Source organism: Pristiophorus japonicus, chromosome X (assembly GCF_044704955.1).
Source record: "Pristiophorus japonicus isolate sPriJap1 chromosome X, sPriJap1.hap1, whole genome shotgun sequence".
NCBI classification, from domain to species: domain Eukaryota; kingdom Metazoa; phylum Chordata; class Chondrichthyes; family Pristiophoridae; genus Pristiophorus; species Pristiophorus japonicus.
Window position 1 is genome coordinate 40,207,252 of NC_092010.1, and position 18,882 is coordinate 40,226,133.

The 18,882-nt window shown below is 51.0% G+C and overlaps 1 protein-coding gene across 1 annotated transcript in view; it reads left to right on the plus strand.

Annotated features, from left to right (window-relative positions):
• The window catches only part of LOC139240911 (dynactin subunit 2-A-like), a 93,567-nt gene that overhangs the window by 46,660 nt on the left and 28,025 nt on the right, over positions 1 to 18,882 (plus strand). Inside the window, exons 3-4 of the mRNA XM_070869418.1 lie at positions 14,597 to 14,693; positions 16,544 to 16,605. Of these exons, the coding sequence (XP_070725519.1) occupies positions 14,597 to 14,693; positions 16,544 to 16,605 (159 nt within the window). The remainder of the gene's footprint in view (positions 1 to 14,596; positions 14,694 to 16,543; positions 16,606 to 18,882) is intronic.

Below are 18,882 nucleotides of genomic sequence, written 5' to 3' on the forward strand. Positions count from 1 at the left end.
AGTCAGCTGAGAAATTCATAATTCACTGTCTTTCTCCTTGATTTTGTGTTGCACTGTGCACACTTCCTGTGATTGCACAAGTGTAACATGTCTATTGCACGTTTTGGTCACTCTTCAGTCCCCAAATTTGTTGCCTGCCTGTGATTGGCAAGAATTTTTAGGGAGAGGAATGGACCCTTTGGCATTGTCTGAGAGCAACCACGCTGCCTCCTCATCTCTCTCAACCCCACCTACCCATATCCCCAAACCCACCTACCCACCTTCTCCCTATATCGCTCAACCCTACCTACGCACCTTCTCCCCATATCCCCCACCCCACCTACCCACCTTCTCCCTATATCCCCCAACCCCACCTACCCATCTTCTCCCCATATCCCCAACCCTACCCACCTTCTCCCCATATCCCCCAACCACACCTACCCACCCACCTCCCCATATTCCCCAACCACACCTACCCACCCACCTCCCCATATCCCCCAACCCCACCTACCCACCTTCTCCCCATATCTCCCAACCCCACCTACCCACCTTCTCTCCATATCCCCCAACCCTACCCACCTTCTCCCTATATCCCCCAACCCTACCCACCTTCTCCCCATATCCCCCAACCACACCTACCCAACTTCTCCCCATATCCCCCAACCACACCTACCCACCTTCTCCCCATATCCCCCAACCACACCTACCCACCTTCTCCCCATATCCCCCAACCCCACCTACCCACCTTCTCCCTATATCCCCCAACCCTACCTACCTTCTCCCCATATCCCCCAACCCCACCTCCCCATATCCCCCAACCCCACCTACCCACCTTCTCCCCATATCCCCCAACCACACCTACCCACCTTCTCCCCATATCCCCCAACCCCACCTACCCACCTTCTCCCTATATCCCCCAACCCTACCTACCTTCTCCCCATATCCCCCAACCCCACCTCCCCATATCCCCCAACCCCACCTACCCACCTTCTCCCCATATCCCCCAACCCCACCTACCCACCTTCTCCCCATATCCCCCAACCCCACCTACCCACCTTCTCCCCATATCTCCCAACCCCACCTACCCACCTTCTCCCCATATCCCCCTACCCACCTTCTCCCCATATCCCCCAACCCCACCTGCCCACCTTCTCCCCGTATCCCCCAACCCCACCTACCCACCTTCTCCCCGTATCCCCCAACCCCACCTACCCACCTTCTCCCCATAATCCCTCAATGTCTCTCTCGAAACAATTCTAATTTGTCCCTTGAGCCCGTTTATACTGTTGTGTCAGTCTCCTGGTAACAGAGTTCACAAACTCCATTGCGTTTGGATGACCCAAGTTCTATCTTGCTTCCATTCTTACTCCTGACCCCTGAATGTGCCCACCCCCGTACAGGGAACAATTTGCCTCAATTTCATTTATTAAAAAAACTCACACCTAGACACCAATATAGTCTTCTCTGTTCTAGTCTTCTCCACTTATTAAGGCCTTTGTTTATAATGGGTGGGTTTTTTATGCACCATCAAGATGGGAATAATCCTATTTTCAGTCTCCGTGTCAGCTGTGACAAAGTACAGTACAATTCCGCTAGATTCAGAGTTAAGCTCCCTCTCCTCCTGCCTCTACTTCAACCTCAAAGGAGCACACCCTCCACTCCATTCATGTAACATTTATTTTACACACTCGTGCCAGTTTTGGCTGAGGTTTCGGGGGGAGAATTCCAGAGCTTAGGGCTCCGGGCAGCTGAAAGCATGGCCATCAATGGTGCAGCGATGGAAATTGGAGATGGGGATGCGCAAGAGGCCAGAATTGGGGGAGCGTAGAGATCTCGGAGGGTGGGAAGGGGTGGGGGGCAGGTGGGAGGAGAGGGGTGGCGAGGAGGCCAATGAAGGATTTGAAGAGGAGGATGAGAATTTTAAAATGGAGGCATGGCCAGACTGGGAACCAGTGTAGGTCGACAGGCGGTGGGTGAACGGGACTTGGTGTGAGTTAGGATACGGGCAGCAGAGTTTTGAATGAGCATAAGTTTACGGAGGGTGAAAGATGGGAGGCCGGACAGGAGAGTGTTGGAATAGTCAAGTCTACCCCACTGTGCCATTGTTCACTGGACAGTAATCATAAACTGCCTCAAAAATTGGTTACAGTGTGCGGAGTTTAATCAACACTGTCTGACCATGAAAGGCCGTCTCTCTCTTTTCTCTCTCTCTCTCTCCTGTCTCAGCCTATCAAGATATAACTCTGCTGCCCCAATTCACAGGGCTCATACTCCAATCCTGTTCTATACCCATTCAATCCCACCATGCATGGAACATATGTAGTCCCCAGTAGGATTGGCCTAGCAACTCTGCAATGGTTTCCTGGTCTTGGTTGGCTTACATTGTAAGGGCAGCCAGAGTTCGAAGGTTCAGTGGCTAAACATAGAAAATAGGTGCAGGAGTAGGCCATTCGGCCCTTCGAGCCTGCACCACCATTCAATATGATCATTGCTGATCATTCACCTCAGTACCATTTCCTGCTTTCTCTCCATACCCCTTGATCCCTTTAGCCCTAAGAGCCACATCTAACTCCCTTTTGAATATATCTAACAAACTGACCTCAACAACTTTCTGTGGTTGAGAATTCCACAGGTTCACAATTCTCTGGGTGAAGAAGTTTCTCCTCATCTCGGTCCTAAATGGCTTACCCCTTATCCTTAGACTGTGACCCCTGGTTCTGGACTTCCCCAACATCGGGAGCATTCTTCCTGCATCTAACCTGTCCGATCCCGTCAGAATTTTGTGTGTTTCTATGAGACCCCTCTCATTCTTCTAAATTCCAGTGAATATAAGCCTAGTCGATCCAGTCTTTCTTCATATGTCAGTCCTGTCATCCCGGGAATCAGTCTGGTGAACTTTTGCTGCACTCCATCAATAGCAAGAATGTCCTTCCTCAGATTAGGAGACCAAAACTGAGCACAATACTCATGGTGTGGTCTCACCAAGGCCCTGTACAACTGCAGTAAGACCTCCCTGCTCCTATACTCAAATCCTCTTGCTATGAAGGCCAACATGCCATTTGCCTTCTTCACTGCCCGCTGTACCTGCATGCCAACTTTCACTGATGTACCATGACATCCTGGTCCCGTTGCACCTCCCCTTTTACTAATCTGTCACCATTCAGATAATATTCTGCCTTCCTGTTTTTGCCAGCAAAGTGGATAACCTCACATTTATCCACATTATACTGCATCTGCCATGCATTTGCCCACTCACCTGACCTGTCCAAGTCACCCTGCAGCCTCTTAGCATCCTCCTCACAGCTCACTGCCACCCAACTTAGTGTCATCTGCAAACTTGGAGATATTACATTCAATTCCTTCGTCTAAATCATTAATGTATATTGTAAATAGCTGGGGTCCCAGCACTGAACCTTGCGGCACCCCACTAGTCACTGCCTGCCATTCTGAAAAGGACCTGTTTATTCCTACTCTTTGCTTCCTGTCTGCCAACCAGTTCTCTATCCACATCAATACATTACCCCCAATACCTTGTGCTTTAATTTTGCACATTAATCTCTTGTGTGGGACCTTGTCAAAAGCCTTTTGAAAGTCCAAATACACCACATCCACTGGTTCTCCCTTGTCCACTCTACTAGTTACATCCTCAAAATATTCCAGAAGATTTGTCAAGCATGATTTCCCTTTCATAAATCCATGCTGACTTGGACCGATCCTGTCACTGCTTTCCAAATGTGCTGCTATTACATCTTTAATAATTGACTGACATTTTCCCCGCTACTGATGTCAGGCTAACCGGTCTATAATTCCCTGTTTTCTCTCTCCCTTTTTAAAACCATCCAGGTATGTCAATGCCAGTTACTAGAAGCCTCGAGTTGTGGCTTCAGTATTGGGTTAATATAGCAGAGCTGGTGTCTAGTCGTCCTGGTTAACCCTTGCCACTGGACCAAGACCTCGTTCTGTCAAGCTCGTGTGGTGGCTGGTCACCCCTACCTTAAAACAATCCACGTATAGGCATCTTCCACCCTTCAGGATGTAGTTCGGGATCTTCTTTCGAAACCCCTGTGAACTCGTCCCTTTTTTTGGCATGGAAGCAAGTCATCCTGGTTTCGAGGGAGTGCCTATGATATTGATTGCAGCAAGGACGTGGTGCTTGATTCTCCAACCAGAGGAACCCCTCTCTTCCACCCTGGTCTTGCCTTGTTTTCTGCAGTGAATATTCATCTCGGCACGCCCTATCTCTAATGTCCAGCAACAGCCACTGGAATACATGACGCCTCTGTCTGCAGATATGTGACTTGCGCAGTTCGAAACAGTGCCGTCTTCAACTGGTGGGCAGTGGGGTTTAAAAGTTAGTGGCCTCATCTGCGGGGAGTGGGGGAGTCAGTTGGTAAAATTTGGAACGGAGTCCTGTACAGCAGGGAATAGCCCGCACGAAATAGGAGCAGGAGAAGACTCCTCGAGCCTGCTCTGCTATTCATTGACATCATGGCTGATGTTCCACCTCAACTCCACTATCCCTTCCTCTCCTCACACCCCTCGGTTCCATAAGTGCCCAAAAATCTATTGATCTCCGTCTTGAATATGCTCAAAGACTGAGCCTCCACAGCCCTCTGTGGCAGAAAATTCCAAAGATTCACCCCCCTCTGAGGGAAGAAATTCCTCCTCATCTCAGTCCTAAATGATCGACCCCTTATCCTGAGACTGTGTGACCCCTGGTTCTAGACTCCCCAGCCCAGGGGGAAACATCCTCTCAGCATCTGCCCTGTCTAGCCCTCGAAGGATTTTATATGTTTCAATGAGATCACCTCATTCTTCTAAACTCCAGAGAGCATAGGCCCAATCCACTCAATCTCTCCTCATAGGACAACCCTCTCAACCCAGGAATCAATTGGTTCAGTGCCTGGTCTGAACTAAAATCTATATTAATGACTTGGATGAAGGGACCGAGTGTAATGTAGTCAAGTTTGCTGATACAAAGATGGGTGGGAAAGCAAGTTGTGAGGCGGGCACAAGAAATCTGCAAAGGGACATAGACAGGCTGAGTGAGTGGGCAAAAGTTTGGCACTTGGAGTATAATGTGGGAAAATGTGAGGTTATCCACTTTGGCAGAAAAAATAGAGAAGCAAATTATAATTTAAATGGAGAAAAATTGCAAAGTGCTGCAGTACAACGGGACCTGGGGGTCCTTGAAAAACACACAGTTAGTATGCAGGTTGAGTAGGTTGGGCCTCTACTCATTGGAGTGAAGAATGAGAGGTGATCTTATTGAAACGTATAAGTTAATGAGGGAGCTCGACAAGGTGGATGCAGAGAGGATACTAAAACTAGGGGACATAGTCTTAGAATAAGGGGCCGCCCATTTAAAACTGAGATGAGGAATTTCTTTGAGGGTTGTAACTTTGTGGAATTCTCTGCCCCAGAGAGCTGTGGAGGCTGGGTCATTGAGATTGTTGAGCAATATGGGGAGCGGGCAGGGAAGTGGAGCTGAGTCCATGATCGGATCAGCCATGATCTTATTGATCGTGAGGGGCCAAATGGCCGACTCCTGCTCCTATTTCTTGTGTTCTTATAAAATGGGTTCAGAGCCCCTCAGTTAAGGAGGGAAGTTCAGCCAGGCCCCACCTGCTTCTGTTTGGCTATCCTACCAGCCCCACTGGAGGGGGGACAGATTGGTGGAGGAGGAGGAACAAAGAGGTGTCACGCCCTTCTCGGAGCTGAAGGCTGACGGGGAGTAAATTGAACAGAAGTGGAGGTGCCGTGAATGATGCGGGACTGTGCTTGCTTGTGCTAGTCGAGCACGGCACGCTCCCTCCGATCCGATGCTTCAGAGCCTCGTGTCGGATCGACTCTCGCCATTGACGTGTCTCTTGGCTCTCGGGGGTTTTCCCCTCTCTCAGCTGACCACCTCCTGCGTTTACACGCCCTGCTGCGCAGCCACCTCCCGACTGGACCGCTGGTGTCTGACCCCTGTCGTCACACGGCCTTGATATGTGCCTGGCGGGTGTCTCCCGAGCAGCATGTTGCAGTGAGGTCCTGCTGTTCTCCTGGACTGCACTTGCTCAGTGCATTTCACCACCTCTGGACGTCCCATTGAGTGTTACAGACTATGTTACAGTTCTATTTGAGGTGTAGTCACTTGTTGTAATGTAGGAAACGTGGCAGACAATTTGTGCACAACAAAATTCGACAAACCTTGACTAAAGAGAATGACCATATAATCTGCTTTTAGGTGTTAGTTGAATACTCCCCTGCTCTTCTTTGAAATAGTGGCCATGGGATCTTTTATGTGCACCTGAGGGGGCAGACGGGGCCTCGGTTTAACGTCCCACCTGAAAGACACCACATCCGGTAGGCCTGATCCCTCCCTCTGTACTGCCCCTCCGACAGCGCGGCCTTCCGATAGTACTGCACGGGATTATGTGCTCAAGTTCCCAGAGTGGGGCTCGAACCCACAACCTTCTGACTCCGAAGCAAGAGAGCTGCCCACTGAGCCATGGGTGACACGGAGTAGCGTGTGGACATTTGGTGTCCAGGCTCTCAAGTGAAGAGTGGCCACATGGGTGTATCGCAGCTTAATCGGTGCCAAGGGAACCACAGCCCAGCAATTGTGTGACCCCTGCAAGTGAGTTTCTGGGGCGAGGGAGGGGTGACGCAAGGGGGGAGATGAAGAGGGAGTTGCTGGATTTTAAAATCGAGAGCTGGACTGATTGTCACGGAATCTCATGTTTAATTAATCTACCTCGTGTGTTTTGTTTAGATTATATTTTTCCATCCCCGGTACTCCTGGGGCTGTGTGCCTGTGTAGATTCCCGTCAAAACCATTTCACGGCCCCAATCTCATTAGAGCTGTGCCTTAATGAAGGGCCTTTTTCAAAAAAAATCTCTCTCCATTCAGCAAAAACACGAACGCAGGTGTTGAAATAAATTACAGCAATCTAACCTTGAACAGATGCCTTTGGGGGTTGAATTGTGCCATAGTGAAGGTTCCATGCCTTTTTAATAGCCAGCAATATTTTATGGCTGAAACAGTCAGTTTTTTTTTTTGCTTTGCAAAATCTATTAATCTTCCAGCCTCTCCCTCCCTCACTCCCTCCACTCCCTCACTCCCTCACTCCCTCCCCACTGATTCACGACATAGCAGCCTGGTCTATATGGCTAGATTTTCTGTAAAGGTACCGCGATACTGAGTCCCATACTGTCCAGCAGTGCCCTGCGTTGTCATCGTCCCGTCCCGTCCCGTCACCCTGGGTTTGCTCCTGGTTTGCTGGTTCAGAGAGGGTGCAGAGGGAGATTGACCAGAATGCTCCCGGGGGGATGAGGGACTTCAGTGACGTGGGGAGACTGGAGAAGCTGGGGTTGTTCTCCTTGGAGCAGAGAAGGTTAAGGGGGAGATTTAATAGAGGGGTTCACAATCAGGAGGGGTTTTGATGGAGTAGATCGGGGAGAAACTGTTCCCCGGGGGCAGGAGGGTGGGGTAACCAGAGGGACACAGATTGACGATAATCGGCAATGGAACCAGAGGGGGAGATGGGGAGAATGTGTTTACGCAGCGAGTTGTTGTGATCGGGAACGCGCTGCCTGAAAGGGCGGTGGGAGCAGATTCAATCGTGACTTTCAAACCGGGAATTGGGTAAATACTGGAAGGGGAAAAATTCACAGGGCTGTGGGGGAAAGGGCAGGGGAGGGGAGTGGGACTGATTGGGTCGCTCTGTCACAGAGCCGGCACAACACGGGCAACGATGGGCCCAATGGGATCCTCCTGTGCTGTAATTCTGTGATTTTAGCCAGCGCAAATATTTTGTCTCTGCCACCCTGGGCTCGGACGTTGAGAATCGGCCAGGGTTCCCGCTCCAGATTGCTCTCTGGTGACTCAAGCCAGGAAGTACGATTGGGTGAGGACTCCCACAGTCGAAAAGCACTCGTGTCGGGAACGGCTGCTGGGCTGCAGCGTGAATTCTTGGATGGAATCCTTTATTTAGCTCCCTGCCGTTTCTTCCTGCCCCTCTTCCTCCTCTCCCCCTGCCCCTCTTCCTCCTCTCCCCCTGCCCCTCTTCCTCCTCTCCCCCTGCCCCTCTTCCTCCTCTCCCCCTGCCCCTCTTCCTCCTCTCCCCCTGCCCCTCTTCCTCCTCTCCCCCTGCCCCTCTTCCTCCTCTCCCCCTGCCCCTCTTCCTCCTCTCCCCCTGCCCCTCTTCCCCTCCTGCACTGTTCGATGGAGTGCCATACTGAGCCCAGTCCTGCAGTGTGGATCTCTCCAGGCCAAGCCCAAATGTATTTTAATACCAGTTGGGGCTAAATGACCCATTTGGTTTTTGCCCGATGATTTAATTTTAATTTTACCAGAAAGGTTACCTAAACACAATGACGTCACTGTCCCAAATGGCATGCACCGACCTTTTCCTGACGACTATTTTCACGGATGTACGAGGTAGAGCCAGGTTAATCCTCCCTTTAATTATAGATTTATATCGATCACTGCTTTAACCTGTTTAATGAATAAACTCCAGTAGGGGTTTGTAGTGATGGGCTTGTGAAGCTTTGTACGTGGTGTATGTATAAACACTAATAATGTTGTGCTGTGCTCGTGTGTAACTGTCTCATTAATATCTCACGGTGTCTCTCTCTCTCTCTCGCTCTCCCCCTCTCCCCTTGTTCCCACTGCCCCCTCTTCTCCTTTCGCTTCATTCTGACTCTCTTTGGGATTGCAAGGAGCTGGTAAGGAGTTTGATCTTTGAACCTATTCCAATCGCTGTGTTGTAGTGCAATGCCTGTCAAACCTTTCGGGGCTGCAGTGGTTTGGGGACTTCCCTTTTCTCTCCACCCATGTACTGGGCTCGTCGCACAGACTCCTCCCTCAGTACCTCACCACCCAGGTGGACATCCTTCCCACCTGGAGTGGCGAGGGTTGCTCGCATATTCTGTGGCGGGGACGGGAGACAGATTGCGTCTGCATGCACGCACCCAACGCCACAGGGAGAGGCCGCTGACTCCCGGCCTATCTGATACTCCCTGGGATTCCTGCTCCTCGTCACCCATCCAGTGACCACTGCTGCAGAGGGCACTCGTCGAGGTCAGGAACGCCCTTGAATGTCCTGCTAGTCGCAGTCACTTAAATTGTAAGGCTATGGAGAAAGAGTGGGACTAATTGGATTGCTCTTTCAGAGAGCAGGCACGATAGGCCGGATGGCCTCATTCTGTGCTGCATGATTCTATCTTTCAATTTCCCCCCGCTTCTGTCCGGCATACAGACGCTAGGTGCCTGTTCAACACCCAATCCAGCAGGGCCTCCTGTTTTGTTCACTGCGCTTTTTTGAGCGTGATTCGATGGGGTTGGGGGGGCGGGGGGGTGCTAAAACTTAAAAGTTGTTCCTTATACCACCAAAGTTGGGCAGTGCTCCAGTCCAGTAAGGGTTGAAGGCTTGCAAAGAATTGATTTGTGCGTGTGTGTACCTCCGATCCAATCAATCTGCCGTTATCGATCATGTAAAATCTAGCGTGCTTTCGGTGTATAAATTGTGGTGTGATTTGGAATGTATAAACAGCTACATAAGAAATAGGAGCAGGAGTCGGCCATTCGGCCCCTCGAGCCTGCTCCGCCATTTAATACGATCATGGCTGATCCGATCATGGACTCAGCTCCACTTCCCCGCCCGCTCCCCATAACCCTTCACTCCCTTATCGCTCAAAAATCTGTCTATCTCCACCTTAAATATATTCAATGTCCCAGCCTCCACAGCTCTCTGGGGCAGAGAATTCCACAGATTTACAACCCTCTGAGAGAAGAAATTCCTCCTCATCTCAGTTTTAAATGGGCGGCCCCTTATTCTAGTCTCCCCCATCAGTGGAAACATCCTCTCTGCATCCACCTTGTCAAGCCCACTCTGAGCTAATTGGTGGCGGAGAAGTTTAACCGTCTGGTGAACCCGACTATCTTAACTGAAAATCAGAATCTGTGTGTGGTATTTTAGCAAAACTGTTCCTGAAGGGAAGACGTGTGTAGTGGGCTCGTGAGCCAAGGGCACTACAGCCTGCTGCCCCCCGACCCCCGCAGCATTCCTGAACCTTGCCGGTCTGACCCGTGATCCACAGGCAGCTCGTGGAGTGGAGTGGAGTGGAGTGGAGTGGAGTGGAGTGGAGTGGAGTGGAGTGGAGTGGAGTGGAGTGGAGTGTCCAGAACAAGAGGCACAATCTTCCAATCGGGGGTGATGTCAGGCAGCATTTTGTCACACAAAGGGTGGTGGAGATCAGAAACACACTTCCCCAAAAGGCTGTGGATGCTGGGGTAAATTGGAGCTTTGAAGTCTGAGATAGATCGATATTTATTGGTGTAAGGGTATTGAGGGTTATGTAACCAAGGCGGGTAGATGGAGTTAGGTCACAGATCAGCCGTGATCTCATTGAATGGCAGAACAGGCGCAAGGGGCTAAGTGGCCTCCGCCTGATCCTATGTTCCTAACCTGGCCAAAAGGGTACACTAAAGGCCACCCACCTTTATAAATATGTCGCGGAACCAGGGCGAAGGTCGATACAAGTAGTGGTTGTGACGCCCTGCTTGAATTTGAAATACCAGTAGGTAAGTCTGAAGGAGGCGAGATAGTCCCCGGGTGAAGTGTCAAACACAAAGAACAAGCCTGGTATCGATCGGTCACTTCAAGGGAGAGTGCTCAAAACCTGCCTCCGTGGATGTGCCGAGTTCTATGAGGCCGGCTCTCATCTGGGCTGGGCTGATTCCCGAGATGAAGGGGGGTTGCCTTGTGAAGAAAGGTTGAGCAGGTTGGGCCTATACTCATTGGAGTTTAGAAGACTGAGAGGTGATCTTATTGAAACGTATAAGATTCTGAGGGGGCTGGACAGGGTAGATGCAGAGAGGATGTTTCCCCTCGTGGGGAATCTAGAACTAGGGGGCTTAGTCTCAGAATAAGGGGCCGCCCATTTAAAATTGAGATGAGGAGGAATTTCTTCTCTGAGGGTTGTAAATCTGTGGAATTCTCTGCCCCAGAGAGCTGTGGAGGCTGGGACATTGAATATATTTAAGGTGGAGATAGACAGATTTTTGAGCGATAAGGGAGTGAAGGGTTATGAGGAGCGGGCGGGGAAGTGGAGCTGAGTCCATGATCGGATCAGCCATGGTCGTATTAAATGACGGAGCAGGCTCGAGGGGCCGAATGGCCGACTCCTGCTCCTATTTTGATGTGACACAAACGCTGGGAGATGCAGGAGCTTGCAGTTAGCGATGTAAGGGGCACAGGAGGAGGTTGGTGCAGCCTTCGCCACGGGCAGGTCACGTGGAGCGAGTGAAATACACACTCCGCGTAAAATGGGAGCGAGTGCATCAAGTAATTGAAGGCTGGTTGCTGTCCCTGGACAGGAATTGTTCAGTTGTGAAAGATTTATGCTGACTCAGCCAATGCTTTAAGTGCTCTGTGCTCACTTGTCGCCCTGAGGCTCTGGTGCAGTCGCCAACCCTTTCTGTACTGGAGTTGTGGGGGGTTACGAGAGTAGGTGGAAATAATGGCGGGTCTTATTAGGTGAGGCGTTAACGGGCGTGTGAAGTTCTCCGCACAGAGCTGTGCAGGACCCGCAGAGGAAGGCCCAACTATGCCTATTGCTCGATTGCCCGACCAAACACGAGTGGGTTTCGGGAGAGGGCCTGTGGCAGGCGGCTGCCGCTGGTGGTCGCGACGGCGATCGCGTTTCCCCCTCCTCAGCGCGGGAGGTATTGGCGGTAACCGTGCCACACGCCCGCAGATCCGCCTGCAACACGCGCCCACGCCCCATCCAGTGAATCACGGAAATTTACCGCACAGATGGAGGCCATTTCAGCCTATTGTGTCCGTGCCGGCCGACCAAGAGCTACCCAGCCTAATCCCACTTTCCAGGTCTCGGTCCGTAGCCCTGTAGGTTCAAGTGCACATCCAAATGTGGTGAGGGTTTCTGCCTCTACCACCCTTTCAGGCCGTGAGTTCCACCCCAGACCCCCACCGCCCTCTGGGTGAAGACATTTCCCCTCAAATCCTCTCTAAACCTCCCCCCAATTACTTTCAATCTATGCCCCCTGGTTGTTGACCCCTCTGCCAAGGGAAACAGGTCCTTCCTATTCACTCTATCCAGGCCCCTATCACTGGCACGGACACGATGGGCCGAAATGGCCTCCTTCCGTGCTGTAACTTTCTGATTCTATGCTACCAGCACCTTAAATAAACTGGGTGCCAACACTGGATGCTAGAAATAGGGACCAAGAGCTTATTAAATAGAGAGGTGGGCTAAACCGCTTTACAAGGCCGTGCTGTACAGCCTCCACTGGAACAGCCAAACAGAGAGCTGCATAAACTGTGAAAGGGTAGGCGGGCTTGCAGGTTCTGTGCTGAAACCAGAACCTGACACATTAAACACCGACCGATGGTGAGATTTATTACCAGTTGATAACAGGGTAAGTAGGTATTACATAATGGCAATCGCTGAATAATAGTTTGAGATCAATTACTCCGGCCATTTGCATGAGCGACAAGGTGCAATGAATATCCGAACACCTTGCTCCTTAATTGTGTGGAACTGCTGAATCTGTCGAATTGAGAGCGTTAAATTCACGTTTCAGTGGAAATCGAGGTCCCTTTTCCCATCGTTAATTTCAAATTGCATGTCTTGTTCTCTGGCCTGGGCGCGTTTAATGAAATATTAACAAACGACCATTTTTCTTTTTTAGAAAAGCACTTTTTGAAATGTATTTGATTTCTGCTTGTGACTGCAGAGTTTAGCAGCCGCGACTCCAAAACCACTCGCCGATAGTGAGAGTGAGTGAAAGCATTGTGTGAAAGCACTGTGTGTGTGAGTGAGAAAGCACTGTGTGTGTGAGTGAGAAAGCACTGTGTGTGTGAGTGAGAAAGCACTGTGTGTGTGTGAGAAAGCACTGTGTGTGTGAGTGAGAAAGCACTGTGTGTGTGAGTGAGAAAGCACTGTGTGTGTGAGTGAGAAAGCACTGTGTGTGTGAGTGAGAAAGCACTGTGTGTGTGAGTGAGAAAGCACTGTGTGTGTGAGTGAGAAAGCACTGTGTGTGTGAGTGAGAAAGCACTGTGTGTGTGAGTGAGAAAGCACTGTGTGTGTGAGTGAGAAAGCACTGTGTGTGTGAGTGAGAAAGCACTGTGTGTGAGTGAGAAAGCACTGTGTGTGTGAGTGAGAAAGCACTGTGTGTGTGAGTGAGAAAGCACTGTGTGTGAGTGAGAAAGCACTGTGTGTGAGTGAGAAAGCACTGTGTGTGAGTGAGAAAGCACTGTGTGTGAGTGAGAAAGCACTGTGTGAGTGAGAAAGCACTGTGTGAGTGAGAAAGCACTGTGTGTGTGTGAGAAAGCACTGTGTGTGTGAGTGAGAAAGCACTGTGTGTGTGTGAGAAAGCACTGTGTGTGTGTGAGAAAGCACTGTGTGTGTGAGAAAGCACTGTGTGTGTGTGAGAAAGCACTGTGTGTGTGTGAGAAAGCACTGTGTGTGAGTGAGAAAGCACTGTGTGTGAGTGAGAAAGCACTGTGTGTGAGTGAGAAAGCACTGTGTGTGTGAGTGAGAAAGCACTGTGTGTGTGAGTGAGAAAGCACTGTGTGTGAGTGAGAAAGCACTGTGTGTGTGAGTGAGAAAGCACTGTGTGTGTGAGTGAGAAAGCACTGTGTGTGTGAGTGAGAAAGCACTGTGTGTGTGAGTGAGAAAGCACTGTGTGTGAGTGAGAAAGCACTGTGTGTGAGTGAGAGAAAGCACTGTGTGTGTGTGTGTGTGGTGGGGATATAATTGAATATACAGTGATGGTACCGAGAGTCAAATGGTACTGCTCGGTCCTCTGACCTCCCGAAATGATGGAAGGACGGTGTGAGATCCCCGTCCCACTCTGGCTGGACTGCACGGACCTGACAACCATTTCCTTTACATCAACTCTGCAAAATGCTGGGGTTTTTTAATTACTTAAAAATAAATAAATAAATCCACCAAATTAAAACTTCTTTTGCTTTATATTCCTTTCATGACTTGCTGCAATTTAAATATCGTGCTCATGTGAGACATCGATAGTATCCGGATCGGCCAACATGGATTGGATCAAATATCTCAATAGTGTAACCTGCATTTCATAATCTGAGACCACCCTCATGTAACAGGCTCGAGGGGCTGAATGGCCTCCTCCTGTTCCTAATGTAACAGGCTCGAGGGGCTGAATGGACTCCTCCTGTTCCTAATGTAACAGGCTCGAGGGGCTGAATGGCCTCCTCCTGTTCCTAATGTAACAGGCTCGAGGGGCTGAATGGCCGCCTCCTGTTCCTGTGTAAGAAAGTCCTAGCTTTTATTGCTGTGTTTGCTAAATCTCAACCTGGGAGCGCCTGAGGGAGGGAGACTTCAACAGCTGGCAGTTCCCGAATTATGTCAATCTCGTGCGTTTGTAACTCTGTCGAACAGCCAGCTAGCACTGAGCTGCTGATACTCGCATGTGAACTATAGCCACTGAGGGGGGCTGCCAGCCCAAGTGGTAATATACCTCTGCAAGAGTCAGCTATTTCAGGAGAGAAAGGGATGAGCGGGGGCACCAGAGAAGAGGAGAGTGGGTGGGGTGTGAAAGAATTCTCACCTGACTGTTCTGTCTCTGCAGGAGGAGCTGAACAGCGACAGTGTGGACCGCATTGTTGTGAATCCAAACGCGTCTTATGACAAGTTTAAGGACAAGCGGGTTAGCACCAAAGACGTCGGTAAGTGTCCGTGCGGTAAGGGCTATTCCTCCTGCTCCTCCTCGCACCCCCCCCACCCACCGCGGTCTGGTTTGCGCAGTCGGACATGGCTCAATGTTCTGCGCGATTGCCACGGTCTCTGAACCAGCGTGTCTGAGTCTGCCCCCGTGTCCTAACTCGCACCGAATCCCGTTCACCCATCATCCCCTGTGCTCACTGCCCCCGTGTCCTAACTCTCACCGAGTCCCACTCACCCATCACCCCCTGTGCTCACTGACCCGTGTCCTAACTCACACCGAGTCCCGCTCACCCATCACCCCCTGTGCTCACTGACCCCGTGTCCTAACTCACACCCAGTCCCGCTCACCCATCACCCCCTGTGCTCACTGACCCCGTGTCCTAACTCACACTCAGTCCCACTCACCTATCACCCCCTGTGCTCACTGCCCCCGTGTCCTAACTCGCACCTAGTCCCGCTCACCCATCACCCCCTGTGCTCACTGACCCCGTGTCCTAACTCACACCCAGTCCCACTCACCCATCACCCCCTGTGCTCACTGACCCCGTGTCCTAACTCACACTCAGTCCCACTCACCTATCACCCCCTGTGCTCACTGACCTACATTGGCTCTCGGCCCAGCAACACCTCGATTTCAAAATTCTCATCCTCCATGGCCTCCCTATCTCTGTAACCTCCTCCAACCCTCCGAGATCTCTGCGTTCCTCTAATTCTGGTCTCTTGAGCGCCCCGCCGATTTCCATCTCTCCACCATTGGTGGCCGTGCCTTCAGCTGCCTGGGACCCCAAGCTCTGGAATTCCCTCCCTAAACCTCTCCGCCTCTCTCTTCTTTTTAAGGCGCTCCTTAAAGCCTACATCTTTGACCCAAGCTTTTTGGTCACCTGTCCTGATAAAGAACTTGCATGTCAACAGTGGCTTTCACCCAAGGCACTTCGCAGACAATAACATTTTTTTGAAGTGTTGTAATGTCAGAAACGCAGCAGCCAATTTACGCACAGCAAGCTCCCACACAGCAATGTGATAATGACCTGATCATCTGTTTGATTTAATGATTACTCGAAGGCTGGCTGCCATTTTGTAGTAATCCACCAGGTAAGGAGGGTGGGGTGGGGGTGGGTTTAAATCCTGTTTGGTGCAAGGCAGCTGAATTGCAAAGCAGTGAAGCAATGAGCCCCCCCCCCCCCTCCCCATGGGTGAAGGGACCGTTTCTTGCCCGTGTCTTTTTCCAGGATCCCTTCTGTTGGACCATGTGATTTAGTCTGGCACTAAGAATGGATACTGGGCAGCTCGCTGAATCCGGTTTGCTCTCTGCTTCCCTCTCAGGCTCTGTGTGTGTGTGTGTGTGTGTCTCTCTCTCTCTCTGGGGGGTGGGTGTGTGTGTCTCTCGCTCTCTGGGGGGTGGGTGTGTGTGTGTCTCTCTCTCTGGGGGGGTGGGTGTGTGTGTCTCTCGCTCTCTCTCTCTGGGTGTGTGTCTCGGGTTGTGTGTGTATCTGTGTGTCTCTCTCTCTCTGGGGGTGTGTGTGTGTCTCTCTCTGGGGGTGTGTCTCGGGTTGTGTGTGTATCTGTGTGTCTCTCTCTGGGGGTGTGTGTGTGTCTCTCTCTCTGGGGGGTGGGTGTGTGTCTCTCTCGCTCTCTCTCTGGGTGTGTGTCTGGGGTTGTGTGTGTATCTGTGTGTCTCTCTCTCTGGGTGTGTGTCTGGGGTTGTGTGTATCTGTGTGTCTCTCTCTCTGGGCCCTGCCTTTGTTGCCGTGCCTGCTTACACACACGATCCGTGCGCCATTCAAGTTTATAATAGAATCATGAATAATGCAGAGCACCTTCATCAAACATTAATCCTTTTACATTCCCCCAGATTTCTCCGATCGGATCAGCAAGGCGAGAAAGACTGGCTACGAGTCTGGAGATTATGAGATTGTGAGTGCACAGTGTAACTAATGACGTCAATGTTGACGTTTTGACTCTGCTGGTTCGTTGCCTTGTGGTTGCCCGAGAAACGCTGGCAGATTTGAGCGGGAGCTTGCGGTACAGGCTCCTTCCTATCCAGTGAAATATATTTACACCGGCGATGGGGAACTAGCCGTCTACTTATCGTTACCCGTGCAGGGGGCAGTCCCAGTGTTGCTGCTGGGGATGTGGGTCTGCACCCTGAGTGACTCCACACACCACCCCCGGACTATCTAGTCTGAATCGATCAGTCTCAATTAACAGCCCAACCTGATCCCACATTAAGTGGGGATTGGATGTGGAGTCAAGGTACCTCAGCACTGTCCCAGCGACGCCCCTGGATAGCAATGCTGCATTCTCTCTTTCTCTCTCTCTCTCTCCCTCCCCCCGTGTTTTTCCCGCACCAGTGCCGCTTATGATTTACCAGGGATTTGAGCCCATGGTCTCAATGCTACCGTTGTAACACCCCCGCCCCACCCCCCGGACTGGAGCCCTTCCTGCAGTTGCCCCTCCTCTGCACAGGGCTTGGGGATCAACGCTGAGCCTTTTCACCACCCTGTGCCGTTCCTCAAATCGACGGGTTTCAGATCAAACCAATAAAGACTTGCATTGATATAGCACCTTTCACGACCACCGGACGTCCCACAGCGCTTTACAGCCAATGAAGTACTTCTGGAGTGTGGTCACTGTTGTAATGTGGGAAGATTAAAGCCAAGCCTTCATATTTGCCCCAACCCACAAATCCATTCCCTCACCAATGGTTCCATCTCCCTCCCTGGCCATTGTCTCAGGTTGAAACAGGCGGTTCTCGACATTGGCGTCCGATTTGATCCTGACTCAATATCCACTCCCATCACAAAGGCTGCCCACATCATCACCCATCTCGGCCGCTCCCTCAGTCCGCATGTTGCTGAAGCCATTATACATGCTTTTGTCTCCTCCGTTGTTCTCCTCACCAGCCTCCCATTCGCCACAAACTTCAGCCCGTCCAAAGCTCTGAGCCCGTGTCCTAACCTGCACCATGTCCCGCTCACCCATTACTGGTGCTCGCTGCTATGTATATATTGGCTGCCAGCCCCTCATTGCTTCCAATCCAAAATTAGGTCCGTGCAGCAGAGCAGGTCTCCAGTCGTCCTGGTTAACCCTTGCCCCCGGACCGAGACATAGAAACATAGAAAATAGGTGCAGGAGCAGGCCATTCAGCCCTTCTAGCATGCACCGCCAATCAATGAGTTCATGGCTGAACATGAAACTTCAGTACCCACTTCCTGCTTTCTCGCCATACCCCTTGATCCCCCGAGTAGTAAGGACTTCATCTAACTCCCTTTTGAATATATTTAGTGAATTGGCCTCAACTACTTTCTGTGGTAGAGAATTCCACAGGTTCACCACTCTCTGGGTGAAGAAGTTTCTCCTTATCTCGGTCCTAAATGGCTTACCCCTTATCCTTAGACTGTGACCCCTGGTTCTGGACTTCCCCAACATTGGGAACATTCTTACTGCATCCAACCTGTCCAAACCCGTCAGAATTTTAAACGTTTCTATGCAACGGTCACCCCACGTTAAAACAATCCACCCACAGGCATCTTCCACCCTTCAGGATGTAGTTCGGGATCTGGAATATTAGCTCCTTCATTGAAAAGCAGGAATGGGGTACTGAAGTTGCATGATCAACCATGATCATATTGAATTGGTGGTGCAGGCTCGAAGGGCCGAATGGCCTGCTTCTGCACCTATTTTCTGTGTTTCTCACCTGTGAACGCATGCCTCTTATCGCCTATAATGGTGGTGGTGGAAAACGCGGCAGCCAATTTACGCACAGCAAGCTCCCACAGACAGCGATGTGATAATGACCCAGATCATCTGTGTTAGTGATGTTGATTGAGGGATAAATATTGGCCCCAGGACACCGGGGAGAACTCCCCCTGCTCTTCTTCCAAATAGTGGCCATGGGATCTTTTACGTCCACCTGAGGGGGCAAAAGTACTTCATTGGCTGTAAAGCGCTTTGAGACGTCTGGTGGTGCAGAAAGGCGCTATATAAAGGCAAGTCTTTCCATCTGTGTCCTCTGGTTACCAACCCTCTCGCCAGAGGAAACCGTTTCTCCCGATGCACTCCATCAAACCCCCTCGTGTAAGGTGATTGGTGTTTAAGGGGCAGTCGGTCTCGCTCTCTCTCCCCCCCCCCCCCCCCCCCCCCCTCCAGTGTTGGGTTAGAGCAGGGAGGGGACCTCCCTGTGCAGCAGAC